General features: G+C 38.0%; 1 protein-coding gene across 4 annotated transcripts in view; it reads left to right on the top strand.

Moving 5' to 3' along the window:
• Nucleotides 1-12,852, top strand: part of WAPL (WAPL cohesin release factor) — a 63,723-nt gene that overhangs the window by 40,971 nt on the left and 9,900 nt on the right. For all 4 annotated transcript variants that reach the window (XM_081190810.1, XM_081190811.1, XM_081190812.1 and 1 more), the window contains exons 4-12: nucleotides 485-603; nucleotides 1,493-1,588; nucleotides 2,654-2,806; nucleotides 3,033-3,169; nucleotides 4,927-5,038; nucleotides 5,505-5,732; nucleotides 7,687-7,798; nucleotides 9,617-9,714; nucleotides 11,343-11,419. In XM_081190810.1, the coding sequence (XP_081046936.1) occupies nucleotides 485-603; nucleotides 1,493-1,588; nucleotides 2,654-2,806; nucleotides 3,033-3,169; nucleotides 4,927-5,038; nucleotides 5,505-5,732; nucleotides 7,687-7,798; nucleotides 9,617-9,714; nucleotides 11,343-11,419 (1,132 nt within the window). The remainder of the gene's footprint in view (nucleotides 1-484; nucleotides 604-1,492; nucleotides 1,589-2,653; nucleotides 2,807-3,032; nucleotides 3,170-4,926; nucleotides 5,039-5,504; nucleotides 5,733-7,686; nucleotides 7,799-9,616; nucleotides 9,715-11,342; nucleotides 11,420-12,852) is intronic.

Raw genomic sequence — 12,852 nt, 5'->3', positions numbered from 1 at the left:
CTGAATTCCACTGTTCCCTTTTTAAAATGTAGAATAGCCTCCTGTGATATTTATGTAAATAAATTATTATTATTATTATTATTATTATTATTATTATTATTAGTCAAAAGGAGAAAGCTGCTGAGAGACTTTTCCTCCTAATGTAACACTAATGTATCAACAAATGAAACTGATCTGTAGAAAATGTAACTTGAAAAAAGAGACATTGCACATACTTTTGTAAACTAAGAAATCTTTAATAAAAATATGTTTGTTTGTTTTTAAAAAGGAGTTGGCTGCACATTCTGTAACAGATAACATACACACATTTTTGTGCTAAACAAACAAATGACACTTTTTGCTGCAAAGTACTATTTGTTAATTCCCTCCTAGTATGCAGTACCCAGTTCTCAGTGTGTTTGAACTTTTCGCCTTACATGAAGGAAACCTCCCCTGATGCAAACTTGAAAAATTACAACTCCTTGTCTTACTCTTATCCTGGCAGAGCTATTGGAGTTTCCAGAAGATGCATCCAGTGTTCCTGAAAGCAATAAGAAATCCATAAATCCACAAGGTGATAAGTCTAAGGAAAACACACGGAAGATATTTAGTGGACCAAAGAGGGTAAGTAGTACCAATGAAATTAGACTGTCATGGTTTTAGCAGTACTTTTGTTTAAGAGACAGTCCCAGAGCCTAGTAGTTCATAATGCATGTTTCCAAGAACGAATGCATAAATGGAAAATTTAATACGATGAAAAACCCATCTGGATTTTATAGCAGGCTAGTATCCTGCTGGTTGCTCCTCAGGTCTTTTACTTCCTTTATTTCTCATATATCTTGATAGAAAACAGTTCGCAACAGGCACCCACCATTTGTTCACCAGAGGTGAATGTTACTGGGCTCTCTGTGTGCTGCTTGTTGTCCTGTTCACCAGATATCCTTCCAGGGGCTCTCATTTGAACTGTGGGTTGGTGAACATAAGAAATGCTGTTTTGAAGAGACTCTTTATTTTTTCTGTACTCCAGCTCAAATGAGAGAAGATTGCATATCCGTCCCAAAACCTCCCCAGCTCTCTGGAATATGGAGAGAGAGGCCATTGATTGTGGCAACAAATAATGGCTCGCTAATAAACAGAGTCAAGAGTTGTAGGCCCATGACTAGTGAACTAAAATGCAGATTCCTTTAGGAGATGAATAATGTGAAATATTTGTTTATTCCACACCCCATGACTATGTTAACTGATAGAAAATCTTGAATTTGAGACAAATATGTACACCTTCTAAAGCTTAGTTTTGCACATAATGTCATGGTGATAAGTTCTGTTCTGATGTTCTTAGAATTTAAGGGAGTAAAGCACTGTCATGTCAGTGTTAATGTTCAAAACTCTCGTGAAATGTTTTGTGGAAGACAAAACATGATGTGAAATAAATCTCATAGAGGATTTGAAATGGATGTTCTTATAAATAGCTGGTTAGGTTCTAAATGAATATTCCAACTGTTTTGTTTTGCAGTCACCAACAAAAGCTGTATACAATGCTAGACATTGGAATCAACCAGAATCTGAGACTCTTCCGACATCGCAGGTGTTGAAAAATCCAAGTGTCCCTGTGAGTAAGGGGATCTTGTTTTCTGCCAACCCTCCCAGTGCTTAAACACTAAACTTAGAGATGATTCATCTACACCAGGAGAAGTAGCCTGAGAAATGGCTTAATATTATAGTAGTAAACATCAGGGCAGTGTTGCAGACACTGCTGGATATTAAGGTTTAAAAAAAACCTAGCATATTCCGTGGTTGTGTCATGCCTTTAGTATGACAATGGTTATGAATTTAACCAAGAATAATAATGATATTTTAACTACCTTTTCTTCGATTGCAAAGAATACGTTGTCCATTGGCGCTGGTTTCTTACATTTAGGCTACTCTTTTGTACGTGGCTATGCAGGTTGAATCCAAACTCATTACTGCATGTTTACTTCTTAGCATATGGGATGGTTTATGTAATTTAAACTGAAATACAAATTGCTTCAACAAGTTATTTTTTTGTGGCAGCTAGCTGTAAATGTTTGCATCTATTACTTTATAATGCACTTAGAAATGTTATTGGTCCTCAGTCCACACAATTTTAAATCGGGGTTTTTATTGGTCAAAGACATCTCCAAATCATATAAATAACTGGAGGTGATAACTGTGCACAGAAAGTGTTTCCATTACACAGCCAAGAATGAAAGTACAAAATGATTTTGTTGGGGGCATAATATTTTGAATGATTCTATGGCTCAGCATGAGTGTGGTTTCAGGGACATAGAAGAGGGAACAGTTAACAGCTGCCATTGTGTTTTAAAAATATTTTTGGGTTGGTGTATGTCTGCTTAGTTTTTTAAAGCTTAAATGTGGTTCCATTAGTCTGGATTCTTAAAGTAAATGGTAAGGATGTCACTACACTGTACTTCCATTTCAGTTGCCCCCTGGAGGCCCTTAAAAAAATACCCCACAACATCTGAATTGTAATCATCTTGCACATACAGCATGTGTTCACTCATTTAATTTGCACTTTTGAAGCCTCTGAAAATCCCAGTGGATGAATGCAACACATGCACGTAATTTTCTGTTACCTATTTGGTGTTCATATAAGGCTTAAACATCTACCCATTCAAGTACTTTTCATTAATAGGTAAGGCTGTCTTCAAAGGAGGCAATTCATAAAGATGATGGAGTGTTCAAAGCTCCTGCACCACCTCCCAAAGTGATAAAAACTGTGACCATACCCACTCAACCCTATCAAGAGATAGTAACTGCCTTGAAATGTAGGAAAGAAGATAAAGAAGTAAGTGGAATATCTAAAACTTTCTTGTTTCGAAAGTAAACTTGGTGAAAGTTTTTTTTACCATTTATGATCTAAAGAACAATTGGCCAGGTGGAGAAATCTCCCTATTAAAAATAGATAACTTATCAGTCTGAGCTGGCTGATGATTTCTGCTGCTGCCAGATAAAGTAGTCTTTTAAATGGGAGCTCTAAAACTAAAAACAAGTTTTATACATCTGCCTTTCAGTTATACACTGTTGTTCAACATGTGAAGCACTTCAATGATGTAGTAGAATTTGGAGAGAATCAAGAGTTCACCGATGATATTGAATACTTGTTAAGTGGACTGAAGTGCAATCAGCCCCTAAACACACGTTGCCTTAGGTAAGATATTTCTAATAATGGCATTTCCACATTTTCTTGTTAGGTGTATTGTGTTCATAAGCATTGTAGACTGTTGCGCCATTGGGAGCAATTTGGTTTCCTTCAGGAACGTCCTATGGAGAACCCATGTACTGGTGCAGTTGTGTAAAAAGTATTGCTAGTAAATTGGGCTGATGTTGAATGGAAGTCAATCTGTATAGCTTAAGTCATAGTTGTTAATAAGGAGAGCTATTTGTTCTCTGTGTTCTCAAGAGAATATAGTAGCCAGATTTTGACCTGACAATGCATTCACAGTAAATAGGTAAATGAAATAATTCCCACTATTGTTCTGAAGTTGCATGGTGTGATTTTTATTCCCCTTATGGTTAATAAGGAATGTCTCATACTGTTTAAAGAAAGCATTGGATAGTTACTTGGGTAAACACACTGGTGAAAAGATGTTATTCATTGTTATAACCTAGTTCGCTTTTTCTTTCTGAGTAGTTATCGCAAAAGTATTTCGTTGATGCATTTTTCAACCCCTCTTTCATCTTCAGGGAGTTCTCAAGGGAACTTGCTGTAGTTTAAAATAAAACTAAAAAATGACACTAAACTTACACAAATGCAACAGAAAAACACAAGATCAGAGCCATAGTTGGATTACATTTTAGGGCGGGTCAAACGTCCAGACGGTCACATAGATTAGATTAATAATTCATCAGTTGCTTTTAATAGGTTAATAATTAATCAATTGCATATGTAGCCAGTCAGTCTCACCCTTCTTTCCATGAAGAAATCTTGTTTCAAACTGGTGTTGTCTGCTACATCAGAGCGAGACTGCTGATGGCAGGCACCCCTTCTCCAGCCTTAACCATTATCTTTAGCATGTTGATCCAGATACAGTAAATTCACCAGACAGCTGGCACCGAATCAGCTGGAAAGAGAAAGAGCTTGTGTCATCAGAGTACCACTATCAAAGAACATAATGGTAGCTCTGCATAAGATTGTACATGTTTGTTTCATGTAGCTTGATCTTTCTGAGGTAGTACAGGGTAAATAGAAAATGAATAGGAGATGTCTAAATGTTTGTGACTGTGCAGACATCTTGATTGGAGCTCTTCAGTCACTGAAGCTCTTCCCTCTATAAACTAAGCATTGATCAGTCCTCTTTGCTGGACTGCCCTTAACTAAGAGACCAGACTACAAGTGATTGACAGGAGCTGTGATGGTGGCAGCTCTCTTGCTGGTTTGTGGGTTGGCCAGCTGATTGTAAACATTGACAACTTCCTGACTTCAGCTGCTTCCCACGGCATCACACAGCATAGTAGTAGCCATAGCGGGGAGATGGGGAAGGGGATCAGTGGAGCCCTGGGGGGTTTCCTCCTCACTACATACACTTGCTAGGCACACTATGCCCATAGAGGAGCACCTTGAGTCAAATTGCTCACTGCTTCTCATTTTTCTATAGGCCTGCTGCACTGGGAGTAGGAAATATGTCTGACTGTCAGGCTATTTGTGCTACAGGCCTGCACTTTTGGGTAGTACCCCATCAACAAAGTTACCTCTACGCACTTTGGGTTTGCTTGACACGAAGCCATTGTCCTGTGGTGTGCACTTTGTCATTTGATTGCTTCATCGTGACTGTAGGGGTTTTGCGGGCAGGCAACCTGGGCTCTCCATTGGTTGTTGAATTCTTTAAAATTCTGCGAGACTTGGAGAAAAATTCTAGAGACTTGGAGAAACTTTAGTTCATAAGATTTGTTTTGTTTTGTTTTTAGTGTTATCAGCCTGGCGACAAAGTGCGCCATGCCCAGTTTCCGAATGCATTTGAGAGCACATGGAATGGTAGCTATGGTCTTCAAAACACTGGATGACTCGCAGCATCACCACGTATGTAGAGTTCTGGCACATCCATCACTTAAATACTCATACTGGTTTTAATTGTGTTTTTATTTTGTCTGTTGTGTATTATTTTATTGCAGTTTAAATTCTTTGGAATGCACTGAAATATAATCTCTAAGAAATGAAAGAAGCAAAAGAAATACTGTTTAAAAATAATGCAGCATCTAGTACTGTGCATTACAATTGTTATAACAAGCAGAAAAATCATTAAGTTTAATCTGTCAAGACCCTCAGTGATTTTTAAGTAGTCATCGGGGAAAAGTTGGAGAACCACTAAACTGAGAGTTCAAAAAGCTTTTGCTTGGACATAGCCTTGCCCCTGACTTGCATAATGAAAGTCTGTGGGCTAACTGTAACTTCTTGGATCTTACATTCATGTTTAAATCTTACTGGATTTCTGCATCTTAACCAAATATTTACCACTTTGTTTTCCTGTTTTTCCTTTCCATTGAAGAATTTATCACTTTGCACAGCAGCTTTAATGTATATCTTGAGCAGAGATCGCTTGAACATGGATCTAGATAGAGCCAGCTTAGATTTAATGATCCGGCTTCTGGAACTAGAACAAGACTCTTCTTCATCCAAGTTGCTCAATGAAAAAGACATGAACAAGATTAAGGAAAAAATTCGAAGACTCTGTGAAACTGTTCACAACAAACACCTTGATCTAGAAAATATAACGGTAGGTTGTGTGACTGTTAACCTAATTTTTCTCTAATGTGAAAATGGTACAGGTGTTATTGCTGTTTTTGTGGGTAGAAACTGGTTAACTTTTAAAAGATGCTTTTAGAAGAGCAGAGTGTAGGAAAACCCTGGCACTTCTGAAATAACAGCAGTGATCCCTGCAGGTATTACTTAGTGTAGTCATGGCTTCTTTCTCTCACATCTTCTAAAATTTTTAACTAGGGCAGATGAAGAGTGTTGAACTCTTGAAAGATAAAACCCAAACACTTTTAAGTATTTAACAGTGCAGTTTTCATCTCATGGTTTTTTCTTCTTCATGGTAGTAGGCAGACGGTATAGAACAAATAGATCTGTTTAGCTAAGCCACTAAAATAGTGTATTTAATTGATTGTATAATTAAACACCAATGAATTTTCTGAATAATATTTCACTTGATAGAGTGGGAGCTGAAAACAGTTATTTTTGTGATTCTGTGTGTATAAAAATGTCCACTTTACTAGGGCTAAATGTGGTATCTGGTATGAAATCTTTACATGCTATAAGAGGTTGTAGTGTGGATTTTTCCTTTTCAGGCACCCATTCCTTTTCCAGGATTCCTTTTTCCTCCCCCCACAAAAAAACAGCAACAGCCAGACAACTCTGAATTCTGTGGCTCTTGAGCAGAAGTTATCAATTGGACTGTGTTGGGGGGTTTCCCCCACCTTAAGGTCTTCCTCCTAAAACATTTGTGTATTTCTTTGTTTGAGTGAGACCCTGTCAGCATCTGACACCTGTGCTCTGAGACCTGAATTGCTTGCCAGTTTGCTGCTGAGCCAAATTCAGTGTGTTGCTATTAGTACATAAAGCCCTTTACAACTTGGGACCAGTTTACCTGCAAGATCGCCTCACCCCATATATCCCCACTTGACCACTTCAGTCTGTGGAACTGGAACTGTTACAGCTGCTGAATAGAACCCCTTTTAGTGTGGCAGCTGTTGTACTTCGGAACTCCTTGCCTATTGATATTGGCCAGGCACATTTACTGTACAGTAAGCCTGCAACCTACATGCATTTAACTTGTGTGCATTTAGGTTTATGCATGAGGCTAAAAAAAAGGGATGGGGGGCTGTTCTAGGGAAAATGGCTGGCAATCCCACCCATCATTGAACCCAATGTGTTTTGACTATACATAGTTTTGGCTTAGGTGTAATCCCTGAAACATAATCCCTATGTAAATTGCAGGCTTACTGTACTTTTTCTGGTGCCTGATAACACATTTTTGTTTAGGCAAGCCTACCCAGACATGTAGAATGTTGATATGTGTTTTAGTCTATGTTTAGTTTATCTTGGGTTTTTATTCTTTAAATGTTTTAATTAGCTGTTTATAACCTTTTTATGGATTGTTTTAAATGTTTTATTCTTTTTGTTAACAACTTGGCAAATAGAGGGATTGATGCCTACACAATCTTCTCACTTAGGGACTATATTTGTCACTTGTCTAAAGCCACCCATTTCTTACATTAGACGTTCCTCATGCGGCTTTTGATGCCATTTTGTTTGAGATGCGTAAAGCTAAGCTAAAATTATCAGTTTGGTTTCATAGTACCCACTTATATTTTGAGACTTGCCCCCAATCTGCAGTACAGTGATTCATTGACTCAATCATTGTATGACTAGGTAAAGAAATACAGTGGTGCAATTTGATTTTGCATATGAATTCATTTATTTTTGCGAGTAGCAAAAGAGTTGGAAGGGAGTAAGACATGGTGATAGTGCAGCAGCATTTTGCTAAGATACAATAATAATCTATAAACACACGGAGCAGTAAAATATTTTGGTGGTTAATTAACCTGCACTTTCAAACTTATAATACATAATCATGTAATCGAGATTCAAGTGACAGTGTTAATGGAAGAAGTACCTGATAGAGTGCTGCTTTTAATTTATAAACCATTTTTCTCTGTGTTTTCTAGACAGGGCATTTGGCAATGGAAACATTGCTCTCTCTCACTTCAAAACGGGCAGGAGACTGGTTTAAAGAAGAGTTGCGACTTCTTGGTGGTCTTGATCACATTGTAGATAAAGGTATGCACATAGGTCGAGTGAGAATTAAAGTATATATCTTTTATTATTAGAAGGTAGTTTATATATTACTTGTTTGGTAGAATGAAAGGACTGTGAATTAGAATACATGCAAATAGTGAAATTTTCTGATGCGCTGGATAGACGAGCCCATGGAATGCTATGAATTTCCAAAAGCCTTTTCTTGTAGTGTGTGTACTTAAACTTAGCTATTGCAGTAGTAAAATAATATATACAACTGTAGTGATATGACCTCAGTTTCAACTTTTGCCCAATAAAAAGGTATACTCAACAAGATCATGAAAGAACTGTCCCCAATAGAAAACAAAGAAATAAAATTCCTAAGTTGCCTTATTAATTTATCCCATCAGTAACTTAAATAGAGATCTTAATCATAGTTAATTCTGTGAGAGGCTCCCCCCCCCCACACCATTGCAGCAGAGGCCTGTTGGTACTCCTTGCTGAATGAGCCTAGTAGTTGTGGAGTGCTCAGTTCCCTAGTTAAATTTTAACATTGCAAGCCATCCCAATGATGACCTTGGGAATAAGAGTTTGTCTTGATAATGCGTACCTTTGGAGTAAAGGAAATGGATTGTGGCCAGAGCTACACATGGATGGGAAGGGATCAGCTGTCCTCATTGAAGTGAATCTTATTTTACAAGAAGCAATAGCCTACGTAGCTCCCGCTTTTCCCTGTCAGAGGTTATATGGAAAGTTCTGGCTATGAGTATCAGCTGCCACAGGATTGAAACCTTGTATCTGAAGTTGTGGGTATCACTTGATCCCCACTGACCTGAGGCACACCTGTGCTGGGAAGTTGTAGTGGACTTTTCCTGGACAGGGTACAGACTGGATTCTCTTGACATCCATGTCATGTCACTGTGTGTTTTGCTACTTGACTTTCATGCACATCTGACATGGGGGCTGTTGGGCAAGTGTCATGATCACTTGGTGTTAATAGAGTTACAAGACTTGTGGTGTGGTTTTGCCAAATCCTTGAGACAGTCAGGATTGTATCTTAAAATCTTTTAAATGATAGCAAATGGTTATCTGTATTCTGTGTACATTTTACAATTTGATAGCTTAGGCTACCCAGCATATAACTCTGTGGTTGTGTTCACATGTAACACTAAACCACTTAGTGTTGTTGGTTTTTTTGTTTTTGTTTTTACAGCTTAACAGTATATGTATCACACTAGATAAACCAACCAGTCATGGTTTGGTGCTATGCAGATTAGCCTGAACATGCCCAAGCAAAGGGTTGGCTTTCATGTTCCCCACCTCCCCTCTTCCTTCCCTCTTACTGCCATATGGAGGACTTCAGCACAGTTTAATTTCAATTTTACAGAATCCTGGCTTAACATTAACTTCACTTTCAGACCAGGGGTCCTGGTTTAAAACATCCGTAGGTAAATTTCATAACAAGGCAACAAATAAGTTATGAAATCTTTTTTAAACCACAACCCCTGGTTTGAAAGTGAAGTTAATTCTGGATTTTGAATGAGTGAAGCTAAAGTCTTCTGATGCCCTCTTCCTGACTTGGTAGGAGAAGGTGGAATTTCTTGGGTTTGTACAGGCCCATTCACTTAGGGCTAAACTCTGCTTTAGCATGAAGTGTGAATATGGTCATATATGTGCACGACCTACATGTATTTTTAAATTTGCCTCTTTGTGTTTTATGTGTGTGACACAAGTTGGCTTAAAGTATACTGATAAAACATAATTGGAATATTAGGGTATTTCATCATATACATGCAATTTTGAAAGTAAAAATTACTTCCTTTAACAGTTTAGTAATAACATAAACTCTTTGTTTCTTAGTTAAAGAATGTGTGGATCACTTAAGCAGCGATGAAAATGAAGAGAAATTGGTTGCTTCATTATGGGGAGCAGAACGATGTTTACGGGTTTTAGAAAGCGTAAGTATTTAACTTTGTAAAGAGTGATTTATTTTTAATGGTCCAGAACCAGGGATGAGGAAAGTAAGACCCATGGGTTCTGTCCATATAGCTTATTACTATTTATGTGCCGTTTGTGTTCATTAGCTACTACGCTGCTTTGGCTTAGCCCTGGGTTAAGCTTGATGGGCCATATTCAAATTGGGCATTCTGAATCTAATTATAAAAAACTAGCCCACTTCAGCAAATGTCTAACTGGTAGCGCTTTCCTAAATGGTATTGAGGTGAAAGATGTTGCTGACAAAGGTGTGTGTGTGTGAGAGAGAGATAGAGAGAGGGTGGGGAGAATTTCTTTGTTCCCTTTTTCTATTCTGTTTTTTGGTTTCTTGGGGGAGAGAAATGGAGACCTGCAGCCACATTGGAGGGGAGCTTGTATGTACCTGTTTGTGTGTGTAGACTAGCAGACATGTATATTTGACAGTACAGTGGTACCTCGCAAGACGAATGCCTCGCAAGACAAAAAACTCGCTAGACGAAAGGTTTTTCCGTTTTCGATTTGCCTCGCAAGACGAATTTCCCTATGGGCTTGTTTCGCAAGACGAAAACGTCTCGCGACTTTGTTTCCTTTGTCTAAAAACAAAGACATGTTTTGTTTATAAAGTTAATTTATTTTCCCTTCAATTTTTGAACTGCTCTTTACAGTATGTGTGACTTTAAAGAGCAGTTAATAAACTGTTGTTGTACCAAATTTGGCTTTGTTTGGACTTTTTTTGACCATAGGAACGCATTAATTGATTTTCAATGCATTCCTATGGGATTTCGTGATTCGCAAGACGAAAAATTCGCTAGACGACAAAACTTGCGGAACGAATTAATTTCGTCTTGCGGGGCACCACTGTATGGATGTTTGTGAACACAAGGTTCTTTGTCTATTTCAGGGTTTCCCAAATTTGGGACACCAGCTGTTTTTGCACTACAGTTCCCATCATCCCTGACCACTAGTCCCACTAGCTAGGGATTACAGGAGTTGTGGTTCAGATACAGCTGGAGACCCAATTTTGAGAAACCCTGGTCCATTTGTATATTAGCATGTCTGTATGTGTATTATCATGAGAGATATTATGCATTCACTTCCTGTTAATGGTGGGACGGTGACTCTAGAATTCCTTACCAAGCCCAAAGTAAAAATGTGGCGCTGGCCCTATATGTTAATGAGGCTCTTAGCTAACAATATACTATTTGTAACACCTCCGCCTGCCCAGTCAGCTCTAAGTGGGGGTAGTGTTGAAATGGCCAGGCTTGGAGAAGTTAAACTGGCTGAGGGTTTGGTTAGTTGGCCTTGTAGGCTTCCCTGAGTTTCTTCTGTTTGGCTTGAGGACTCCCTAGCTCTTTGCTTTAGGCTGGAGATCTCCTAGCTCAAGCCTATTCCCTTAGCCCAGGCTGTTAGGCGACATCAAGTGTTCTAGAAAATCCAGGTTTCTAGAAATTAAGTTAATGGTGCTTGCTTAGTACAAAGCAGAATGTTAAACTGCAGCATTCCAGAAGCTTGAGAGATCTGTTAAAAGCATAGAGTTCTTTCAGAAGGTGAAAGGAGCTTAACCCGCACATCAAAAGATGATCGCTGTATGATATTTTCTTTTCTTTTTTAGGTAACAGTTCATAATCCAGAAAATCAGAGTTACTTGATAGCATATAAGGATTCGCAGCTCATTGTCTCTTCAGCTAAGTAAGTTCTAATGAATGCTTTTTAAAATACAGTATGGTATACTTCTTTAAAGGTTTATGTTGTTAGGTTATGTATTAACACTGCAATCTTGGTGATAGCTTTCCTCAGCATGTGTGTGTGTGTTGCAGCTTAGTATTTTCAAATGAGGGGGAAAGCGAGTTAGATTGTTTCCTGCTTCCGCTTACTGATAATGCTTTTTTCTACCTGCTCGAAGTAACTTCTGTTGCTAATTATGTTTTGTATGATAAAGTTTTGCAATCAAAATCACTTTTGATTGTGAAATGTTCCCATATAAACATTATACACTCACGTCACATTATCTTTATACGTTCTTCTCAATTTGGGGGAACTTCTTTTTCTTTCAACAACTTCCCCATGGAACTCACAGGATTGGGGGAGTGATGTAAGTACTGCTTTCAGAAATTCTAGTCAGCACTCAAGCGGAGTAAAAATATTGACAGGAAGATTTATATGTAGTTTATGGGTTCCAGAGAGGGAAATTTGTTGACATAAACCCTGTATACATTTACTTATGTTTGAATCATAGCAATTAAAGAGAATTTCATGGCCATATACAGTGATGCATGTTTTCTGTGCAAGCCTCTAGAGTGTATAGTATGGGGGAGAAGCTTAATCTGTTGCCAGAATTGAATGAAGACACAAACCTGGAATTAGCATTGTGTCTACAAGAGTTAGCTTTACTTGGCTTCATCTCACCATCAAAATACGTCACGAATGTTAAAAATTCTTATTGCAAGTTTGTTTGTTTGTTTAATAAACTGCCCTATACCTGGAGGTCTCAGGGCGGTTTACAGAAAAGAAAAGTTTATGGATTATACCGAAATGGCAAAAATGACCGGAAGAATCAGAAATCAGGAAGACTCAAATATTAATAAGGATTGGGGGAAATTTATAATTTATCTTAAAAACCACTGTAAACAGCTAAAATTGTTAGTAGGATTGGAATAACATTTGTAGTTGAATGGTGAATTTTGGACATAATGGAGATGCAAAAGATTTGGATTATTATAAAAGATGTAGGAGGAAATGACTAACAATAGGACCCACAAAGGGGAGGAGGGAAGCCCAGGAGATTCTCTGGAATCTTGTTTTTATGTTTTATGTTGGATATTGGATATGTGATTGTAAAACTTTAATCTGAAAAACCAAATAAATAATATATATATTTTAAATAATCTTACTGCAGACATTTGGTGTTACGTGCAAACAGTCCTGTTCACATTTAGCTTTATGACCAGACAACTAATGCACATAAAGGGGGCCAAGTGACTAACATACCAGTAGTTATGGTTCTGCTTTTTCAACGCCTTACTTCAATACTTGCTGGTTCCAAAGTGCTTTGTGCTGCTAATATGTTGCAGATTCCTGTGTGAAGAATCTGGGACTAGATCATTATGAAGTGCACCTTTGGA

This window comes from Podarcis bocagei, assembly GCF_964188305.1.
Source record: "Podarcis bocagei genome assembly, chromosome: 4".
NCBI classification, from domain to species: Eukaryota; Metazoa; Chordata; class Lepidosauria; order Squamata; family Lacertidae; genus Podarcis; species Podarcis bocagei.
The sequence above is the reverse complement of the archived record's forward strand: the minus strand, read 5'-3'. Positions and strand labels throughout refer to the sequence as shown.